Source organism: Canis lupus, chromosome 10 (assembly GCF_011100685.1).
Source record: "Canis lupus familiaris isolate Mischka breed German Shepherd chromosome 10, alternate assembly UU_Cfam_GSD_1.0, whole genome shotgun sequence".
Classification (NCBI taxonomy): Eukaryota; Metazoa; Chordata; class Mammalia; order Carnivora; family Canidae; genus Canis; species Canis lupus.
In genome coordinates this window covers 858,193-875,585 of record NC_049231.1, presented here as the reverse complement: position 1 = coordinate 875,585, position 17,393 = coordinate 858,193, and the positions used below count along the sequence as shown (strand labels likewise).

The 17,393-nt window shown below is 45.6% G+C and overlaps 1 protein-coding gene across 4 annotated transcripts in view; it reads left to right on the top strand.

The window, feature by feature from the left end:
• Positions 1-10,430, top strand: part of RNF41 (ring finger protein 41) — a 32,974-nt gene extending 22,544 nt beyond the window's left edge. For 3 of the 4 annotated variants that reach the window (XM_038549656.1, XM_038549657.1, XM_038549659.1), the window contains 5 exons: positions 1,097-1,209; positions 4,803-5,074; positions 5,827-5,962; positions 6,455-6,558; positions 7,386-10,430. In XM_038549656.1, coding sequence (XP_038405584.1) covers positions 1,120-1,209; positions 4,803-5,074; positions 5,827-5,962; positions 6,455-6,558; positions 7,386-7,737 — 954 coding nt within the window. In that variant the 5' untranslated portion in view covers positions 1,097-1,119 and the 3' untranslated portion in view covers positions 7,738-10,430. Of the gene's footprint in view, positions 1-1,062; positions 1,210-4,802; positions 5,075-5,826; positions 5,963-6,454; positions 6,559-7,385 lie in introns of those variants that run through there. The other variant, XM_038549658.1, reaches the window with a different exon arrangement.
• Positions 10,431-17,393: the final 6,963 nt, after the last annotated feature.

The following is a 17,393-nucleotide window of genomic DNA, read 5'->3' as shown; positions in this document are numbered from 1 at the left end:
TTCTCTAGCCTTGTATCCAGACATTCCTTCCTTTGAATCCTTCAAATCAGCCTTTTTCTGAACCACTCAAGAGTTCCCTGAATTCATTGTTTATCCTCTTACTTCTGGATTTTGAATGTGCTGGTTCATTTGCCTAAAGCCCTAATGCTAATACCTCACCCTACATCCATCCCCAACACCTAGCTACTCTTGCTTGTCCTGTTGATGACCCCTAATCTGTAAAACTTCTCAAATCACCCTCTCTTTTCAGCCTGGGTTAGGTGTCCCACATCTTTTGCACTCATAATGCCAAGTGTAGGCATTTGTCATTTCATGTGTTTTTAAAGATTTTATTTATTCATTTGACAGAGCACATGCAAGGGGAGCGGTGGGCAGAGGGAGAGGGAGAAGCAGACTCCCCAGCTGAGCAGGGAGCCCCATACAGGGCTTAATCCCAGGCCCCTGGGAATCATGATCTGAGCCGAAGGCAGATGCTTAACTAACTGAGCCACCGAAATACTTACCATTTCATATTTTATTTTATTTTTAAAAAATATTTATTTATTCATGAGAGAGACAGAGAGAAAGGCAGAGACACAGGCAGAGGGAGAAGCAGGCTCCATGCAGGGAGCCCGACGTGGGACTCGATCCCGGGACTCCAGATTCATGCCCTGGGCCAATGGCACATGCCAAACCGCTGAGCCACCTAGGGATCCCTATTTCATATTTTAAATGTATGCTTATGTAATATTTTCCCCCATTAGAATTTTCTTTTCTTTTTTAAGATTTTTATTCATTCATGAGAGACACACAGAGAGAGAGAGGCAGAGACCCAGGCAGAGGGAGAAGCAGGCTCCATGCAGGGAGCCTGATGTGGAACTAGATCCTGGAACTCCGGGATCACGCCCTGAGCCAAAGGCAGACACTAAACCACTGAGCCACTCAGGTGTCTCTAGAATTTTCTTGAATCAGATTTTTCTTCCCAAATGACTGGCACATAGTATGCTCTCAGTAAGTAATTGTTGAGCAAATGAATGGATCTTGGCAGTAAGTTCAAGTTGGCACATACTTGTAGGTTTCTTCTAAGCTGGCTTCTTTTTCTTCTTGCTCCTTCCAGGACCTGGGTTTCAGTGATGAGACATGGGGTATGATGTAACCCGTTTCCAGGGGGATGTTGACGAAGACCTTATCTGTCCTATTTGCAGTGGAGTCTTGGAGGAGCCAGTCCAGGTGAGTCGGTCTGATGGCAGTTTTGGTGGGGGCAATAGATGACCGTGGATCTAGGAGAAAATATTCATAGGTAATAGGACAAACAGGGAAGTCACTGTGATTTGCCACCCGCCCCCCACCCCCACCCCACGACAACACACATACATAGAATATAGGTTTGGTGCAGAGGATCAATGGTGGCTACAAAAGGAATAGGGCTTTCCAGAGTCTGTCTAGAGGTGGATACCACAGAAGTCTAGTGCCTCAGATTTTCTTCTAGGGTTGCCCTGAGATTTTTTTCTGCTGTAAAACAGTCACCTTTTCTCTGTCTTCTGGCAGTAGCTCAGGAACTTCCTTTCCTCTGCAGGGGCTTTGACTAGCTTCCATCTACCTAGCTATGATTGAACTTCTGGACTTTCCTGATAAGTTCTGAATTTTGATGATGTAATGTTTCAGTTAGCCAGTCTGCCTGCAGTCCTTTTCAGCCTGCCTACTAACTAACAAACAGGAAGTGGGAAGTGTATATATTTTCTTCCTGGGATTTATTAGAAAAAACAGTTTTTGATGCAGCCTTGTACTCTGCATTTTGATATGAAAGCTGCCACCTTCAATTGGTCATTTCTCTGCAAGCCCTGCCAGACGAGAGTCAGTTGTATCTTCCTGGGGGCAAGTATGAGGAGAAACTCATGATTAACAGGCAAGTATAATGAGTGAGATAAATTCTTAACAGTAGTATTTATGGACATCATCCTGCATGGTTCTTACTGCCTGCCCTCTGTAAATACCTATTAATCCTCTGCCACTCCTGGCTAGCTAGACCTAATCACATTTTCTAAACTAGGACAGTAGTCAGTGAGGTCTCATGGCCCTTCCCCCACTCACTGCTTATACAACTCCCAGGGGCTCCTCCTGATTCCGTAAGTTTGTTCTTTTTTTTTTTTTTAATTTTTATTTATTTATGATAGTCACACACAGAGAGAGAGAGAGGCAGAGACACAGGCAGAGGGAGAAGCAGGCTCCATGCACCGGGAGCCCGACGTGGGATTCGATCCTGGGTTTCCAGGATCGTGCCCTGGGCCAAAGGCAGGCGCTAAACCGCTGCGCCACCCAGGGATCCCCGTAAGTTTGTTCTTACTCTAGTTTTCAGCCACCCAAAGGAACACAGATGCTTCAACTGATTGAAAATCAGACTGCATTCTAGTGGCAGCTAGTCCTGGACCTGTCCCCTGTCTAGGCCTTTGTAGCCTACTGCCATAAGAAGCAGATGTGCTGGGTGTAGAACCAAGCTATTCTGGTGGTGTCAAGAGGTTATGGGGTGTGTCAGTTCCTTCCCTTCCATGGCACTGTCATTTGAGGTGAGTCATGTGTGGAGATGTCAGTGTTGGCTTGTGACATTCTAAGTCAGGAGCCGCCCCCCCACCTCTGCCTTCTGAGGAGCAGGTCAAGCAGATCTCAGGATGCCAGGTTACCAGACACATATCCAAGGGTAGAAGGCACCTGCTAGGAATGCTGATTTCTCTACATCATTTTTTTTTTTATTTTAAGTAATACCTACACCCAGTGTGGGGCTCACACTCACAACCCTGAGAATCAAGAGTTGCACACTCTGACTGAGCCAGCCAGGCCCCCCTACAGCATATTTATTTAATTTTTGAATAGGTGATAAATTCATAGGGTTCAGAAATCAACCAGTATAAAAAGACATACAGTGAGAACTCTTACTCCATCCTTGTCCCAATCCATGTAATCCCCTCTCCCCCATAGTTAACTCTTTGTATTAGTTTGTCCAGCTTGCACGGAACATAGCACATTCTGTATATTTTTGCAGGGGTGGCAGGATTGGATAGGCTGGTCATGAGAAGAGGTAACAGTTGGGATGAGATCTGAATAAGGGGACATTCATGCTGAGATTTAGAGAAAGAGCATTTCAGGCAAAGAGGAGCGGCAAAAGCGAAGATCCTGAGGCAGGAGTGAGTTGGGTGTAAACAAAGAACAGAAAGGAGGCCCGACTAGCTTGAACACAGTGCTGGCAGCGAGGTGTGAGGTGAGGAGAGGTCAGAGGCACAGGGCCACATCCAGCAGAAGTTTATAGGTCCTGAGTAGGAGTTTGGATTTATTTTAAGTATAGTGGGAAGCCATTGTAAAGTTTTAAGCAGAGGAGTGATATGATCTAGTTTGCATTTTGAAGTGATCACTTTGGCTGATGAAGGTAAATGAATTATAAAGGGGCGGAGTAAAAGTAGGGAAGCCAGTTAGAAGACATATTTAGTAATATAGATGAGAGATGACATCTTGATCTGGGTTAGTGGCAGGACAGATGGGGAAAGTAGACAAGTTTGTGGTTTCTTTCTTTATTTAGAGATAGGGTCTATAAAGATTTTGAAAAGACTCCAATTTGTCTTTGAGTGAAAAATAAAAAACCTACTGACAATTGGATTAGTGACATTGAGAATGACTTTTTTTTTTTAAGACTACTTATTTGAGAGAGAGAGAGAGCGCGCGCCCGAAAGCACATGTGCGCATACCAGCGGGGGTGGGAAGGTGGGGGGAGAGGGAGAAGGAGACTCCCCACTAAGCAGGGAGCCAGACAGAGCTCGATTCCAGGACCCCCAGATCATGACCTGAGCCAAAGGCAGACACTTAACTGACTGAGCCCCCCAGGCACGCTGAGGATGACTTCTTCCCTTAGGAAGCCTTTCTGTTTCAGTCTTTGGTGTCTATGAGCATCTCAGAAGCAGAACCTGTCTTTTGTATTTTAAGCACCTAGAAGAGTGTTTGGGACATAATTAGCACGCCATTCATTCATCAACAACTACTGAGTGCCTACTGTGTTTGTCCTATGCCAGAAGCCAGATAGTGTCTCCATAGATGCTAGGGAATCCTCTCAGTTTGAGGGATTAACTTCAGAGGTTATCTGAGTTATCAAGGAAGTAAGCTGAAATATGATCTTTATGAAACTGAAAAGAATGTGATTCTCTAAGAAAATGGCCCTGTTTGGGAGGATAGGCCTTGCCAGTGGGATTCAGGGCAATGCCTCATGTCAACCCTCATAAAATAGGAACTTGGGCCCATACAGAGAGGACTCAACCTCTCACCAGGAGTTCCAGGCTTTTGTTTTGTTTGGCTTTGCTTTCTTACTTGCATTTTTGCCAGTAAATATATTCCCTGTGTCCTCTGTACTCCTCCTTTAAGGCCCGTATCAAATTCTGTCCTCTCCCTAAATACCTGCCCTGATTGACCTATCCTAGAAAGATCTCATCCTCCTTTGGACTTCTTTGCCAGTTATTGTGTATGCAATCCAATTGGCAATTAATAATCAACCACCTTATGTCATCTCTCCTATTGTCCTAGAATATTATTTGTGCCCCTTATTATGTTAGTTTTTACTTGTCTTATGTCACAATCCATTTGGAATCTAGAGCACAGGAAACCTTTCTGAAGCCTCTCTCTGCACAGTGTCTTGCCCATAGTGCATCTTTACTTTGCTGTGACCCCAGAGACCTCTGGTCCTGGAAGCTGCTCAGAGGCTTGAGTGGCTTTGTGAAGTTATCATATTCAGGCTCTTAGCTCCTGCTAATTCTCTTGTGCCCCTTTTGCCCTGCTCTTCCTTCTAGGCACCTCATTGTGAGCATGCTTTCTGCAATGCCTGCATCACCCAGTGGTTCTCGCAGCAGCAGACGTGTCCAGTGGACCGGAGCGTTGTGACGGTCGCCCACTTGCGCCCAGTACCTCGGATCATGCGGAACATGTTGTCAAAGCTGCAGATTGCCTGCGACAACGCTGTGTTTGGCTGTAGTGCTGTTGTCCGGCTTGACAACCTCATGTCTCACCTCAGCGACTGTGAGCACAACCCCAAACGGCCTGTGACCTGTGAGCAGGGCTGCGGGTGAGATTACTTCCCTTCCTCTGCCCTGCACAGATGAGGGCCTTCTGGTTGATGACCACCCTTCCCGCACCCACACTCCCTGTCCCCAGTCCCCCATCTCCAGAGCCCCTGCTCACCAGCTCGGGAGCTCTCCGAGCGTGAATGTATGCAATGAGCGTCCTTGGCCTCCCTGGCTCCCCGCCCTAAGATCTGACTTCGGTGATGCTTTTTCAACTAGGATCTTTTTGCTCTTGTTTGAATGAAAGAGAGGAGGAAGCAGGTCCCAATCTGCGTGCTAGAACTAAGGGATGACTCCCTCTGTTCTTCCCCGTCAGCCCAGTACTCCTTTTTCTTTGTCACTATGACTGCTCTAATTTCGAGGCTTCTCATAGTTCCTTGCGCCTTGTTATTTTCTTTCTTTGGACTGTGAAATATTTGATTAAATGCTGCTGTCTAGCTAGGGCTGTGAATCTAGGGCTGCTCAGAAGGAATGGGTACATAGGCAGAATCTGTAGGAAGAAAGGAGAGCTGTGTGGCAGATAAAACACTCTTAGAAAGTGCAAGAGGCCCAGAGAAGGTAGAGAGCAAAGGAGCATGGGGGGCGGGGGCACGGGCGGGGCTGCTGGGGAGAAGGAAGTGAAGGGAATAAATAAGAGGGAGGCCTGAATGTTAGACACCTGGGCTAGGAGAAAAGCCTGTCGGCATCTCCTGCCTTCGCCCACGTGACCCATTGAATGCCCCTGTTCTGCTTTCCTCCCCACTCCGGGTGGCAGCCTGGAGATGCCCAAAGATGAGCTGCCAAACCACAACTGCATTAAGCACCTGCGCTCCGTGGTACAGCAGCAGCAGACACGCATCGCTGAGCTGGAGAAGACCTCAGCTGAGCACAAGCACCAGCTGGCGGAGCAGGTAGGGCCCAGAGATCATTGAGAGAACCTGCCTCTCATGTGCAGGTAACTGTGGACAACTGTGTGTGTGTGTGTGTGTGTGTGTGTGTGTGTGTGTGTGTGTGTGTGTGTGTGTGTACATGCCACGTGTGTGTGCAGATGACGGGGTAAGAAGCACCCGTGTGAGCAGGTGGGTCTGTGCCTGTGCTCGTGTGTCTGTGTGAACAGATGCTCCGCCTGTGGCTTGGTTGGGAATCGGATGGGAGCTCTTCTCCTTCTCCATCCCGTCAATGTTACTCATTCACCTAACATTTATTAAATGCCCCCTCTAAGAAGGTCCCCGCCAAGCACTCGGGTTACACTAGGAATGAGACAGTCCCATCCCTGTCTTTGTAAAGCTTACAGGTCTGGTTGTTCCTCGCATCTCTCAGCTGTCCTCATTCTAAGACACACTTTCGTCTTCCATTTGTTGTCTACCCTAACCGTCCTCTCTGATTCTCCTTCCCACCCACAGAAGCGAGATATCCAGCTGTTAAAGGCATACATGCGTGCAATCCGCAGTGTCAACCCCAACCTTCAGAACCTGGAGGAGACCATTGAATACAATGAGATCCTAGAGTGAGTGTCACTCAGGACATGGAGTCACTTGCTCCACGTCCTGGCACTGAGCCCTGAAAGGAGGAAGAGCCGGGGAGTGGCAGAAGGAGGGTAGTAAGAGGGCTGGGCTGGGGCCACGGCGTTTCAGATAATTGGGATGAAGGACAGGAAGAGAACTTTCAGCACCACTATAGGATCTTAAATTCTTTTGGGTGGATTGAAGGGAAAGCTTACCCAAGGATTCAATTCATCTGGACTTAAGTGAGTATGCACACGTACAAAGCCATGTTAAAGGCTGTGGGGAAAAAAAAGGCTGTGGAGTGCTGGGAGGGCCAAGAAGAAGGAAATACTGTCCTTATTGTCAGGTAGCTTACAACCCAGAGGAGTGAGTGAGTGCAAATCCAGGAGAGTGATCTAAAATGCAGCATAAACAAGCAAAGTCTAAAATCTGTTTCAGTGCTGGGGTTGTGTACGATTCACAGACTAAATTCTTAGTGTGAATCAGTATATTATATAATGCAAATGGTGCTGTGTGGGACACAGTATACAGGAATAATTGCTTCATCCGATAAACATTTACTGAGCACTTAGTACATGCCAGGCACGTATGTTCTATGTATTGGGGTTTCTAAGAAAGATGACAGGAACTCTTCACTTGTAGAGTTTAATCTGCTGAGTGACATGTTGGGACTCCTAGGGGACCAGCTAGAAAGATGTGGAGTTTCTGAACCAGTGATGGAAAAAGGAAAATGGAAGGTCAGGGTTGAGCTGAGCGCAGAGCAGGAGAAAAAGCCAATGCAGAGAAGGGGAATGAGCTGGAATGACCACCTCTAATCCCCTCCACACAGGTGGGTGAACTCCCTGCAGCCAGCCAGAGTGACCCGCTGGGGAGGGATGATCTCAACCCCAGATGCTGTACTCCAGGCTGTAATCAAGCGCTCCCTGGTGGAGAGTGGCTGTCCTGCCTCTATTGTCAACGAGCTGATTGAAAATGCCCACGAGCGTAGCTGGCCCCAGGGTCTGGCCACCCTAGAGACCAGACAGATGAACCGGCGCTACTATGAGAACTACGTGGCCAAGCGTATCCCTGGCAAGCAGGCTGTTGTCGTGATGGCCTGTGAGAACCAGCACATGGGTGATGACATGGTGCAGGAACCAGGGCTTGTCATGATATTTGCGCACGGCGTGGAAGAGATATAGGAGATCTCGACGGGCTAGCAGGAAGAGATGGCAATCAGAAAACCCATCACTCCAGCAGCTGGTCCCTGAGTCCTCCCTACTATTCATAGTACCGTGGCTTACACATGGGCCACACGTTTCCCTACTCTTCTGGCACTGAAGGGCCCAGGGCACTTTGCTCAACCTTTCAGGTGGGAAACCCAGATTCCTTCCTTTTGCCTGATTTCTTCCCCTAAGATGTCTGTAAATTTTCAGTCAGTTTGGGAAAGTCCCCACCTCTATATCTGTTTTCCTGCCTAGGGTCCCTGGTTCTAGATATTTTTAGAAAGCACAAAGAATTCATTTTCTCTAGAGGATCAGGGTGGAGTGAGGAATATCTAATCGTTCCCCCTCCTCCAAAACCAGGGAATCGGAGCAGGCAGGCTGGTTGACACTAAACAGCATGAGAGGGCAGCTCTGGGGAGCAGACATCCTGAAGAAATGGTAGGGATGGAATCAAAAACCCTAGAAATTAGCAATGAGGCCAGTAACTGGCCCCCTTAGGGGAAGACTGGACCTCTGTGCCAAGCAATATCCTGTCCGGCCCACCTTACAGGTGTAGGCTCCTGCTGGTTCTGCAGGTGTGCAGGTTGGGATGCTGAAAATTTCTAGGTGACTCTTCTTTCCTACATTTTTTCATAACTAGGGAATGACAGGGTTGGGGGTAGGGGATTAGTCTGTTGGGGTGGATGTGCTCAGCAAGAAGCAGCTCTCTGGCTTTTGCTGAAATCAGGTAGGCACTGCCTCTGGCATGGGCTGTAATAGTTCATAGACCCTCTCCAGCCCTGTGATTGTAACTAGTTATTTTGATAATTTCCTTTGGCCATTGTTGTTTGTATTTCCTTCCTTTCCTTCCTTCCCACCTTTTTTTTTTTTTTTTTTTTTTAGAATGGCCTGGTTATAGCTACCCCACTTTTCCAGCCCGGCCACATTGTTGGCAATCTAATTTATTTACTTTTTTTTTAAGAAAGGAAAAAGAAAAAAAAATTAACAAAGCTGAAAACTTTCTTTTTGATGTTCCTATTGTGGGGATTCTGGATAGGGTGGGACAGGGATGGGATCTGTTTTATATTTTTCCTTTTCAGCACAACCTTTGGCTTTAATATAGGAAGGGCCAAGGGAGTCCTCGGCTGAACCTTTGTCTGCCCCAACCCTCCATAAGCCTGTCTGAGAGGCGCTTCCTCTCTTCAGTGATGGCTGTGACAGTCCATCAATGCCTGTGCCCTCTGGAGAACTTTGCTCCCACCTCTTCCATGAGTCTCCTTGTCAAACTTTGTATTGATAGAGTATTAATTTTGAAGACTCTTCCATCCCCCAACCCTCAGTTTCCTTGGAGATACATAGTTGGATTCTAAGCTTCACGAGCCACAATGGGAGAGATGTGTCTCTGAGTACAGGCAGTGCTCTGGTCTCACCCATGCCCTCTAGGGACTTCAGCGCCATTTGAGGCTACCCGGGCATTCCTCAGTCTCTAGGGTGGCTGATAGAGTGAGAGAAAACAGGGGAGGGATGGAGAGGAGGTGATTGATTGTTTTAATAGGCAGGTCGGAGTGGGGTTGACGAGATATGGCCATATAACGGCTTCTTCTCTCTTTTGGAGTTTTATTCCAGGTCAGCTTGCTGTAGGTCTGGGGAGATGGGTCATGGCTCCACTGGGAATGGGGTGGAGGAGTACAGCTTGAAGGGAGTAGGGAACAGTCCTGAGTTCAGCTCCAGGACATTGTGCTCAGGAACTTGAAAACGCTGCTATACTTAGTCTGGTTACTACATCTCTTCCACTCCCCTCTGCCCCCGCCTGCCTTACCAAGGCCCTCCTGTTGTCACCCTCAGACAGAGCCAGGAAGCTCATTTAAGGCTTCCCTCCCCGTCGCACTAGCGTCTCTGTGGGTTGCTGGTGGTGTTATACGTGCTGTTCCACAGTGTTGACTGCACTAATAATAAACCTTTTACTCAACTCTCAATTCTTAATCCAACATCACTCCCTTTCTTGTGAAGCTTTCTCCTCTGCTTTGGCTTTTCTTTCACCTTGATTCCCCTTATTTCTTGCTTTATAACCTGCCCTTGTCTTAGAACTAACTGCTGTTCTAAGAGGATGTCTGTCTGGGAGCATACCCCCCACTTTTTTGCCCTTTATGACCTCCTCCTACCTTCCCTCCTATCTCCTGTTCTGTAGCAGCCAACACATTTTCTCCAGTGATCTCAACTGCATTCTTTCCACAGTTTGCCTTTGCCCCAAATTCCATGTCATCCCTAAGTGCTCCTGGAGTTTTAGGACAGTTTCGACAGAGGATATGCCTGCACCCTTCTCCCTTGTCCCACAAGCACCTTTTGCTTTGGAATCCAAGATTCCATCACCAAACATGAGGAAGGGAGCCTGAGGTGACTGTACTGCTGTGGTTGTCAAATCTCAACAAAGCCTTACATAAGCATTTGCTATCACCTCCTCCCAGTCATGAGAAAAAAGAAATCTTTTCCCCTCGTAGTGTATTTCAAATTTGTTGAGCATTTATGATGTATTTAATGTAAATCCTTTAGCACTCTGGATACTCTACTGGGGCTAAAAAGCAAAAGAGCACAAGGACATCCCTGCACCTACTGAGTCCATTATACTTGCATGTACACAAGGTCTGATTATAAAATACATCACTAAGAGGCAACATGTATAGTATCTATTATCTAGAGATACCAGGAGTGTTCTTTTTTTCCCTGAAGCTCTTTCAAAATTACTTTCAGAACCTGCTGCTGATTCTTTAATGGCGCCAAATCATTCTTTTGGGGTAGATTTGGTTTTGGGAAACAATATTCATTGAAAATTCTGCAAGGAACTCAAGTGGACATGGGTGTCTTATAGCACAGTGGCACCTAAAATGTAATAAATGTGGTAAGTAGATCTACAAGCAACGTGAGCAGAGGGAAGATGAAGGCACGGAATTTTTTTTTTTTTTTTTTTTTTTAAGATTTTTATTTATTTGACAGAACAAGCAGGGGTAGCAGCAGGCAGAGGGAGAAGGAGAAGTAGACTTGCTGTTGAGCAAGGAGTCTGCTGCAGGGCGTGATCCAAGGACCCTGGCCAGGATCATGACCTGAGCTGAAGGCAGACACTTAACCGACTGAGTCACCCAGGCGCCCCTCTGATGGGTACCAGGAAAGACTTGTTTAGGAGAAGTATTTATTCTAGATCAGAGGTTGGCAAACTAGGGCTTGCATCCTGATGCCTGCTTTTGTAAAAATGTTTTATTGGAACACAGCCATGCCCATTTGCTTATGCATTGTCTGTGGCTGCTTTTAGATTACAACAGCAGAGCTCAGTAGTTCCACAGAACTATGACCCACAAGGCCTAAAATATTTGCTATTTGGCTCTGTAGAAAGTTTGACAACCCATTTTAGGTCAGGAGAAAGGGTGGGGAAGTATGAAGATTGGTTTTGATTTTTTAGTTTGAAGAACCAGAACATTTTTCTACATGGTTAACATTAAATGCTTAAAATTAGCCTATATTCACATTTCTCCAGTTGTCTCAAGAAAAGCTAATTTTTGTCCAGTCTTGGATCCAATCCAGGAAGCATGCATTATACCAGGTTATGTTAACTATCTTTTATACTCTTTTTAAAAAGAATTTATTTACTAATATAAATTCGGGGGTGGGGGGAGAGTGCCAAGGAGACTCCCATGCTAAGCATGGAGCCTGATGTGGGGCTCCATCTAGGACCCTGAGAACACAGCCTGAGCTGAAATCCCGTAGTCTGATCCTTCACCAACTGAGCCAGCCAGGCGCCCCATATAAACTCTTAATCTAAATTCCGGGAACAACTGTTTTTGTGACAGTCTTTTGTTGAAGAGATTGAGCCAATTGTCCTGAGAATGGTCTTTTGGATTTGATTGATTGCTTCTTCACAGTGCTCCTTAACTTCCTCTACCCCTATTTTTACTAAACAGAATTAGATCTAGAGTTTGAGAGATTCTAGTTGAGCAGTTCTGAGGATAGAAGACATCACAGGAGGGACGCCTGGGTAGCTCAGTGGTTGAGCGTCTGCCTTTGGCTCAAGCCGTGACCCCGGAGTCCTGGGATCGAGTCCCACATCAAGCTCCCTGCATGGAGCCTGCTTCTCCCTCTGCCTGTGTCTCTGCCTCTCTCTGTGTCTCTCATGAATAAATGAATAAAATCTTTAAAAAAAAAAGACATCACAGGAGAGATGTTCTGAATGTTGTGTAACATCAGGAGATAGGCCCAGTTGTCCAACCATTAGCCTGATTTCTTCATTTACACTTGGATTGTTGAGAGTTGGGTTTTTGTTTTTGTTTTTTTTTCTTTCAAAGCTGGCTAGCTTCCCTGAGAAGGGGGCAGCTGGCAGTATAGCTCAGGTAGGTTGCTGCCGTACAAGAACAGGGGCCTCATGTTGTCGAATCTTATTTTTCAAGAACCATTGGCCATCGTAGTATTTAGTGTTTATGCTAAATATCACAAATTTTAAATGTTGGCTCAATTAAAAAAAAAGTAATTGTGGCCTCCAAAAAAATCTAGGGTCCATAGTTTGCAACTCTGCTTTATTTATTTGTTTGCTTGTTTATTTATGAGAGACACACAGGTAGAGGCAGAGACACAGGCAGAAGGAAAGGTAGGCTCCCCGCAAGAAGGCCGATGCGGGACTTGATCCCCGAACCCCTGAGCTGAAGGCAGACGCTCAACCGCTGAGCCACCCAGGCATCCTGTAACCTCTGCTTTAGGTTGAGATCATAGCATGAATAAAAACAAATGGAAGTGAAGGATATGTTGAAAAAAGAAGAAACTATTGGCATCTGGAGCAAAGAGTATGTTGAAGGAAATAATAGAAGATAAGACTAGGAAATTGCTATTTTGGGGCCAATTCTTGGGAGGCTTTGAATACATGGCAAGGAATTTGGGCTTTAATTTCACAGGTAAGTTTTTGACAAGAGGAGTAACTTCCAGCTCATGATTCTGGTGGCAATGGGAAGACAGTGAAAAATTGAAAATTTGGTGACTATTAAATAAGCTTTGCAGTAATTCATGCAGGAGGTTTAAAGCTTTGAAAGAACGGGAAAGAGGACGAGAGACCTTAGGGAAGAAAACTGACAGGCCTTATTACTGACTAGATTCATTCAGCCAACATTTATAGTACACCTGTCATGTGTCACATGTGGCGTGGTGTTAGGCATTTGAGATACTCAAATAATTGAAGAACAAGTCCTTAAGGGAATTTGCAGTTTAGGTGACATATGCTGGAACACAGAATGAGAAATCCAAAATAATTCATTGCTAATAAGGATTAATTATAGTGGGGCAATGAGGAGGAAAGGGGTCACCTACTACTAATGATGAGATGTTTCTCTGGAGAATCACTGAACTGAGTTCTGAACAGGATCAGATACTGGCAGTGAGGAAAAGGAGTTGAGCATTTATTGTGAGTCCAGCACAATTGTAAGTATCAAACATTTCAATTTACCAACAGTTTTATTAAAACGCACCTTTGAAATTTTTTTAAAAAGGCACTATTGCTATCTCCATTTTCTGTGTGGGGAAATAAAATTCACATGGGTAATAATCAGAACTGGGATTTGAATCCAGAATAATTTCAGAGCCTGAGTTCTCCCAGGCGTCCCATAACCACTGCACATAACAAGGGGCACATAACCAAAGATGAATCACAGATAAAGACTTTGATTTTTTGCTGGTAATGAAAGGTTAGGTCATTCTCAACCTGAAAAGGGAGGAGGAGAGGATGAGGAAGTTTCAGGGTGAAGAAATGAGCTCGTGGGGGACTTCAGGGTGAAAATGCTTCCACCCAAAGGTATTTAGCCAGTAAATGAAAATGTGAGTCTGGAGCTTCAGAGCAGGAAGTTAGGGTTAAAAATATGGCTGTGGGAGTTATCTGCCCAGAAGTGATCAAGAAATTCTAGGAATGTATCATAAATGGAAAAAAAAAAGGGGGGGGGGAATCCCTGGGTGGCGCAGCGGTTTGGTGCCTGCCTTTGGCCCAGGGCGCGATCCTGGAGACCTGGGATCGAATCCCATGTCGGGCTCCCGGTACATGGAGCCTGCTTCTCCCTCTGCCTGTGTCTCTGCCTCTCTCTCTCTCTCTGTGTGACTATCATAAATGAAAAAAAAAAAAAAAATTCTAGGAATGAATACAAACACTAATAAAAGAGGACAGGAGAAAGGCTAAGAATGGGACCTTGGGGAATTCCAGAAGTAATCTGGAAAAGAGATGCATGATACAGTTGGCGAATGCCTCAGCTTTTTAAAAAATAATTCGGAAGGAATTTTTTTTAGTATGATAATAGGATTGTGTGTGTGTGTGTGTTTTGAGTACAGTTGACAAGTAATGAATCATTTAAATATAGCTCATAAACTAGCTGTGAAGGAGTTCCAGAAATGTTTTGTGCAATAACCACATTCCTGAGATAAGTGTAGGTTGAGATCATTTCAGTTGAAGTCCTCTAATGATTTGCTTTGCTGGATAAACTACAGAGATCCAGGCCTCTTAACATTTGGAACAAGTCAGCAACTTGGGACCGTAAGTTCTTGTGTATCAGATGTCCCCACGTTAGCTTTTTGATCACATAAGGGCAATTTTGGTTCAGATATAAGAATTTGTCACTGAAAAGATTAGTATGGAGTGGCATTAGCTCCTTAGTTATAAGGTGAAAGAGCTGCAAGAGAGAAAGAATTAGGCTGTCACACAAAGATGCTCAGCCTGAATAGATTGGGGGTATCTTGCTGGAAAGAAGGATTTTTAAAAATGGGTGATTTAGGCAGGGTGTATTGAACCGAAGAGCAAGGGTGTGATCAGATGGGGCGCTGTAGTCCCTGGGCAGGGGAAGATGACAGCAGTGTTGTGGAGCTCTGAGAGTGGTGAAACTGGGGCACCTGGAAGGCCAATGTAGCAAAATACATGCTGTGGTAGAAGAATCAATGATTGATGGATGTCAGGCAGGGGAAAAAGGAAGATGCCAGAATCTTCAGGTTGGAAAGTAGATGGAATTGTGAGAATAGTATTAACAGAAATGGGAAAAGTCAAGGATGTCATTTTAGAAAAGAAGTTTTGTTTGCATTTTAGGTGATATAGCTAGCTGGAGGTATGGGTTCAAAGTCTGGCTTGGGATTTTTGTCTTGGGGGGAGGGAAAAAGAATGAAGCTTTTGGCAGAATTCCACAGGAGGAGGAAGACAACAAATGAGACGGAGAAACAATGTTCTAAGAGAAATAGGAGAGTACAAGATCTCAGAAGTCCAATAAGAAATTAGTGGTTCCGGGATCCCTGGGTGGCGCAGCGGTTTGGCGCCTACCTTTGGCCCAGGGCGTGATCTTGGAGACTCAGGATCGAATCCCATGTCGGGCTCCCGGTGCATGGAGCCTGCTTCTCCCTCTGCCTATGTCTCTGCCTCTCTCTCTCTCTCACTGTGTGCCTATCATAAATTAAAAAAAAAAAAAAAAAAAAAAAAAAAAATTAGTGGTTCCAAACACAGCAAAGGTTTTAAAATGCAACAGGTTATTAAGATAGTGTGAAGCTGGAGGCAGAGTATACATTCTATTTCAAAAAATAGAAGTAGGAGCTCCTGACTGGCTCAGTGGAGCATGGGACTTTTGATCTTGGGGTTGTAAATTTGAGTCCCAAATTGAGCTTAGAGATTACTTGAAATCTAAAGAAAAGAAAAAGAAGTAGAAAATACGATCATTTGAATTCTCAAGTGAGGGTAGGTTCTGATTTAATGGATTGATCCAGTAGGATACAATTTGAGTTTGTTACGCAAGTTTTTTGTTTTTTTTTTTTTAAGATTTATTCATGAGAGACAGAGAGAGGGAGAGGCAGGCTCCATGCAGGGAGCCCCACGTGGGACTCGATCTCGGGTCTCCAGGATCACGCCCCGGGCTAAAGGCGGCGCTAAACCCTGGACCACCAGGGCTGCCCTTATGCAAGGATGTTAATGGAAGTTTCCTTAGGAGGTTGAAATGAGTGGGATTACAAGCCTACGTGGAGAAGGTAGCTTTAAGGCAGATGAGCAAAGTCAAATCCTGAGCCAGAAACTAAAGAATGCGTGGGGGCACCTGATCAGGGAAGGAAGGGAACAAGGTGAAGAGGAAAGGGGTAGGAACTGGGGAGTTCAGGTGGGCTGTGGGGATGGCAGGAATTTGAAACTAACTACGGCAGTTACAAGGGAAGCGTCTGAGTGAAAGGCAGGACCTCCAAGGACCAAACCACCTCTGCCAGCTTCCCGTCCAGGTCCTCCATTTTGTAAGCCCCGGTGCCGCCTCCCCTTCACAGCACGGTTGCTGGTTGCCCTCTGCTGGTCAATGTTGGTCTTGCCTCTCCAGACATTTAAATCTGAGCATGCGCAAAATGGCACTTGGTAGGAAACCGTACGGAGCCTCCTGGAGTCTGTTCGTTCAGTACGCATTTGATCGTATTTGCGAATAAAGGCCTAGCAAAGGGAATACGAGCAAAAACAAAATACACAGTCCTGACTCTCAGCATATAGCCCAGTCTGAGTGAAGGCTTAAATAAATGTATATATAACTGCTCTTAAAAAAAACACATTTACTCAACAAAGTTTTGTTTTTGTTTTGTTTTTTTAATTGAGCGTCTTATATGTGCCAAGAGTTGATATTCCACTGGGGAAGAAAGAGTTCACAATAGATGATTAGGATATGGTGGGTGACAAGTGATCAAAGACTTCCTAGGAAAACAGACATTGATGTGTGGATTGGAGGCTGAGTAGAAGGTGAGGATGAGAAAGATTGTTTCAGGCAGAGAACAGCATGAACACAGACAAATCCTATACCAGGAACTAAAAGAATGCCAGTGGATGGAAAGTCGTGAGTAGGGAAGAATGGCGCGTGGAAAGGGACCAGGTCATGAAACAAAGCAGCCATGGGAAGATTCAAGTTCTCCGGCTACAACTGGATGCCCTAGTGCAGCTTTACATACATTAACTCATGTGGTTTCACTACTTTCCTAATGACTCCAGCAAGTGATCAGTCTAGCCTGCACTCACCCTGAGAAAAGTGAACAGATTTAAGACCTATTTAAGAAGCAGAATACGGATGCCTGGGTGGCTCAGTTAAGCGTCTGCCTTCAGCTGAGGTCGTGATTTCCGGTACTTGGGATGGAGCCCCCTGTGTTGAGCTCCCTGCTCCATGGGGAGTCTGCTTCTCCCTTTCCCTCTCCCTCTGTGATCTCCCCCACTCTTGCTCTCCAATAAATAAAGTCTTAAAATACTTTTTAAATTAGTTCTTGCAGGGCAGCCCCTGGTAGCGCAGCGGTTTAGCGCCGCCTGCAGTCCAGGGCGTGATCTTGGGGTCCTAGGATCGAGTCCCACGTCCGGCTCTGCATGGAGCCTGCTTCTCCCTCTGCCTGTGTCTCTATGAATAAATAAATAAAATCTTTAAAATAAAATAAATTAGTTCTTGCAGCGGTGTGTCAAAGGAGATGTCTTGCATGCGACCTAGTCCATGGTGGCGGTAGAATGATGGGTTCCAGCTGAAGTAATCAAGAGCCTTAAGAGGAAGGATAAAAAGATGTGCAGGATGGGAAGTGATAGATGATGGAGGTGCTGGGGTGGGAAGGAGACAGTGGTGAGGATGATCTCAGGGTAAGAAAGTGGGAAACTGCAAGGTACAGAT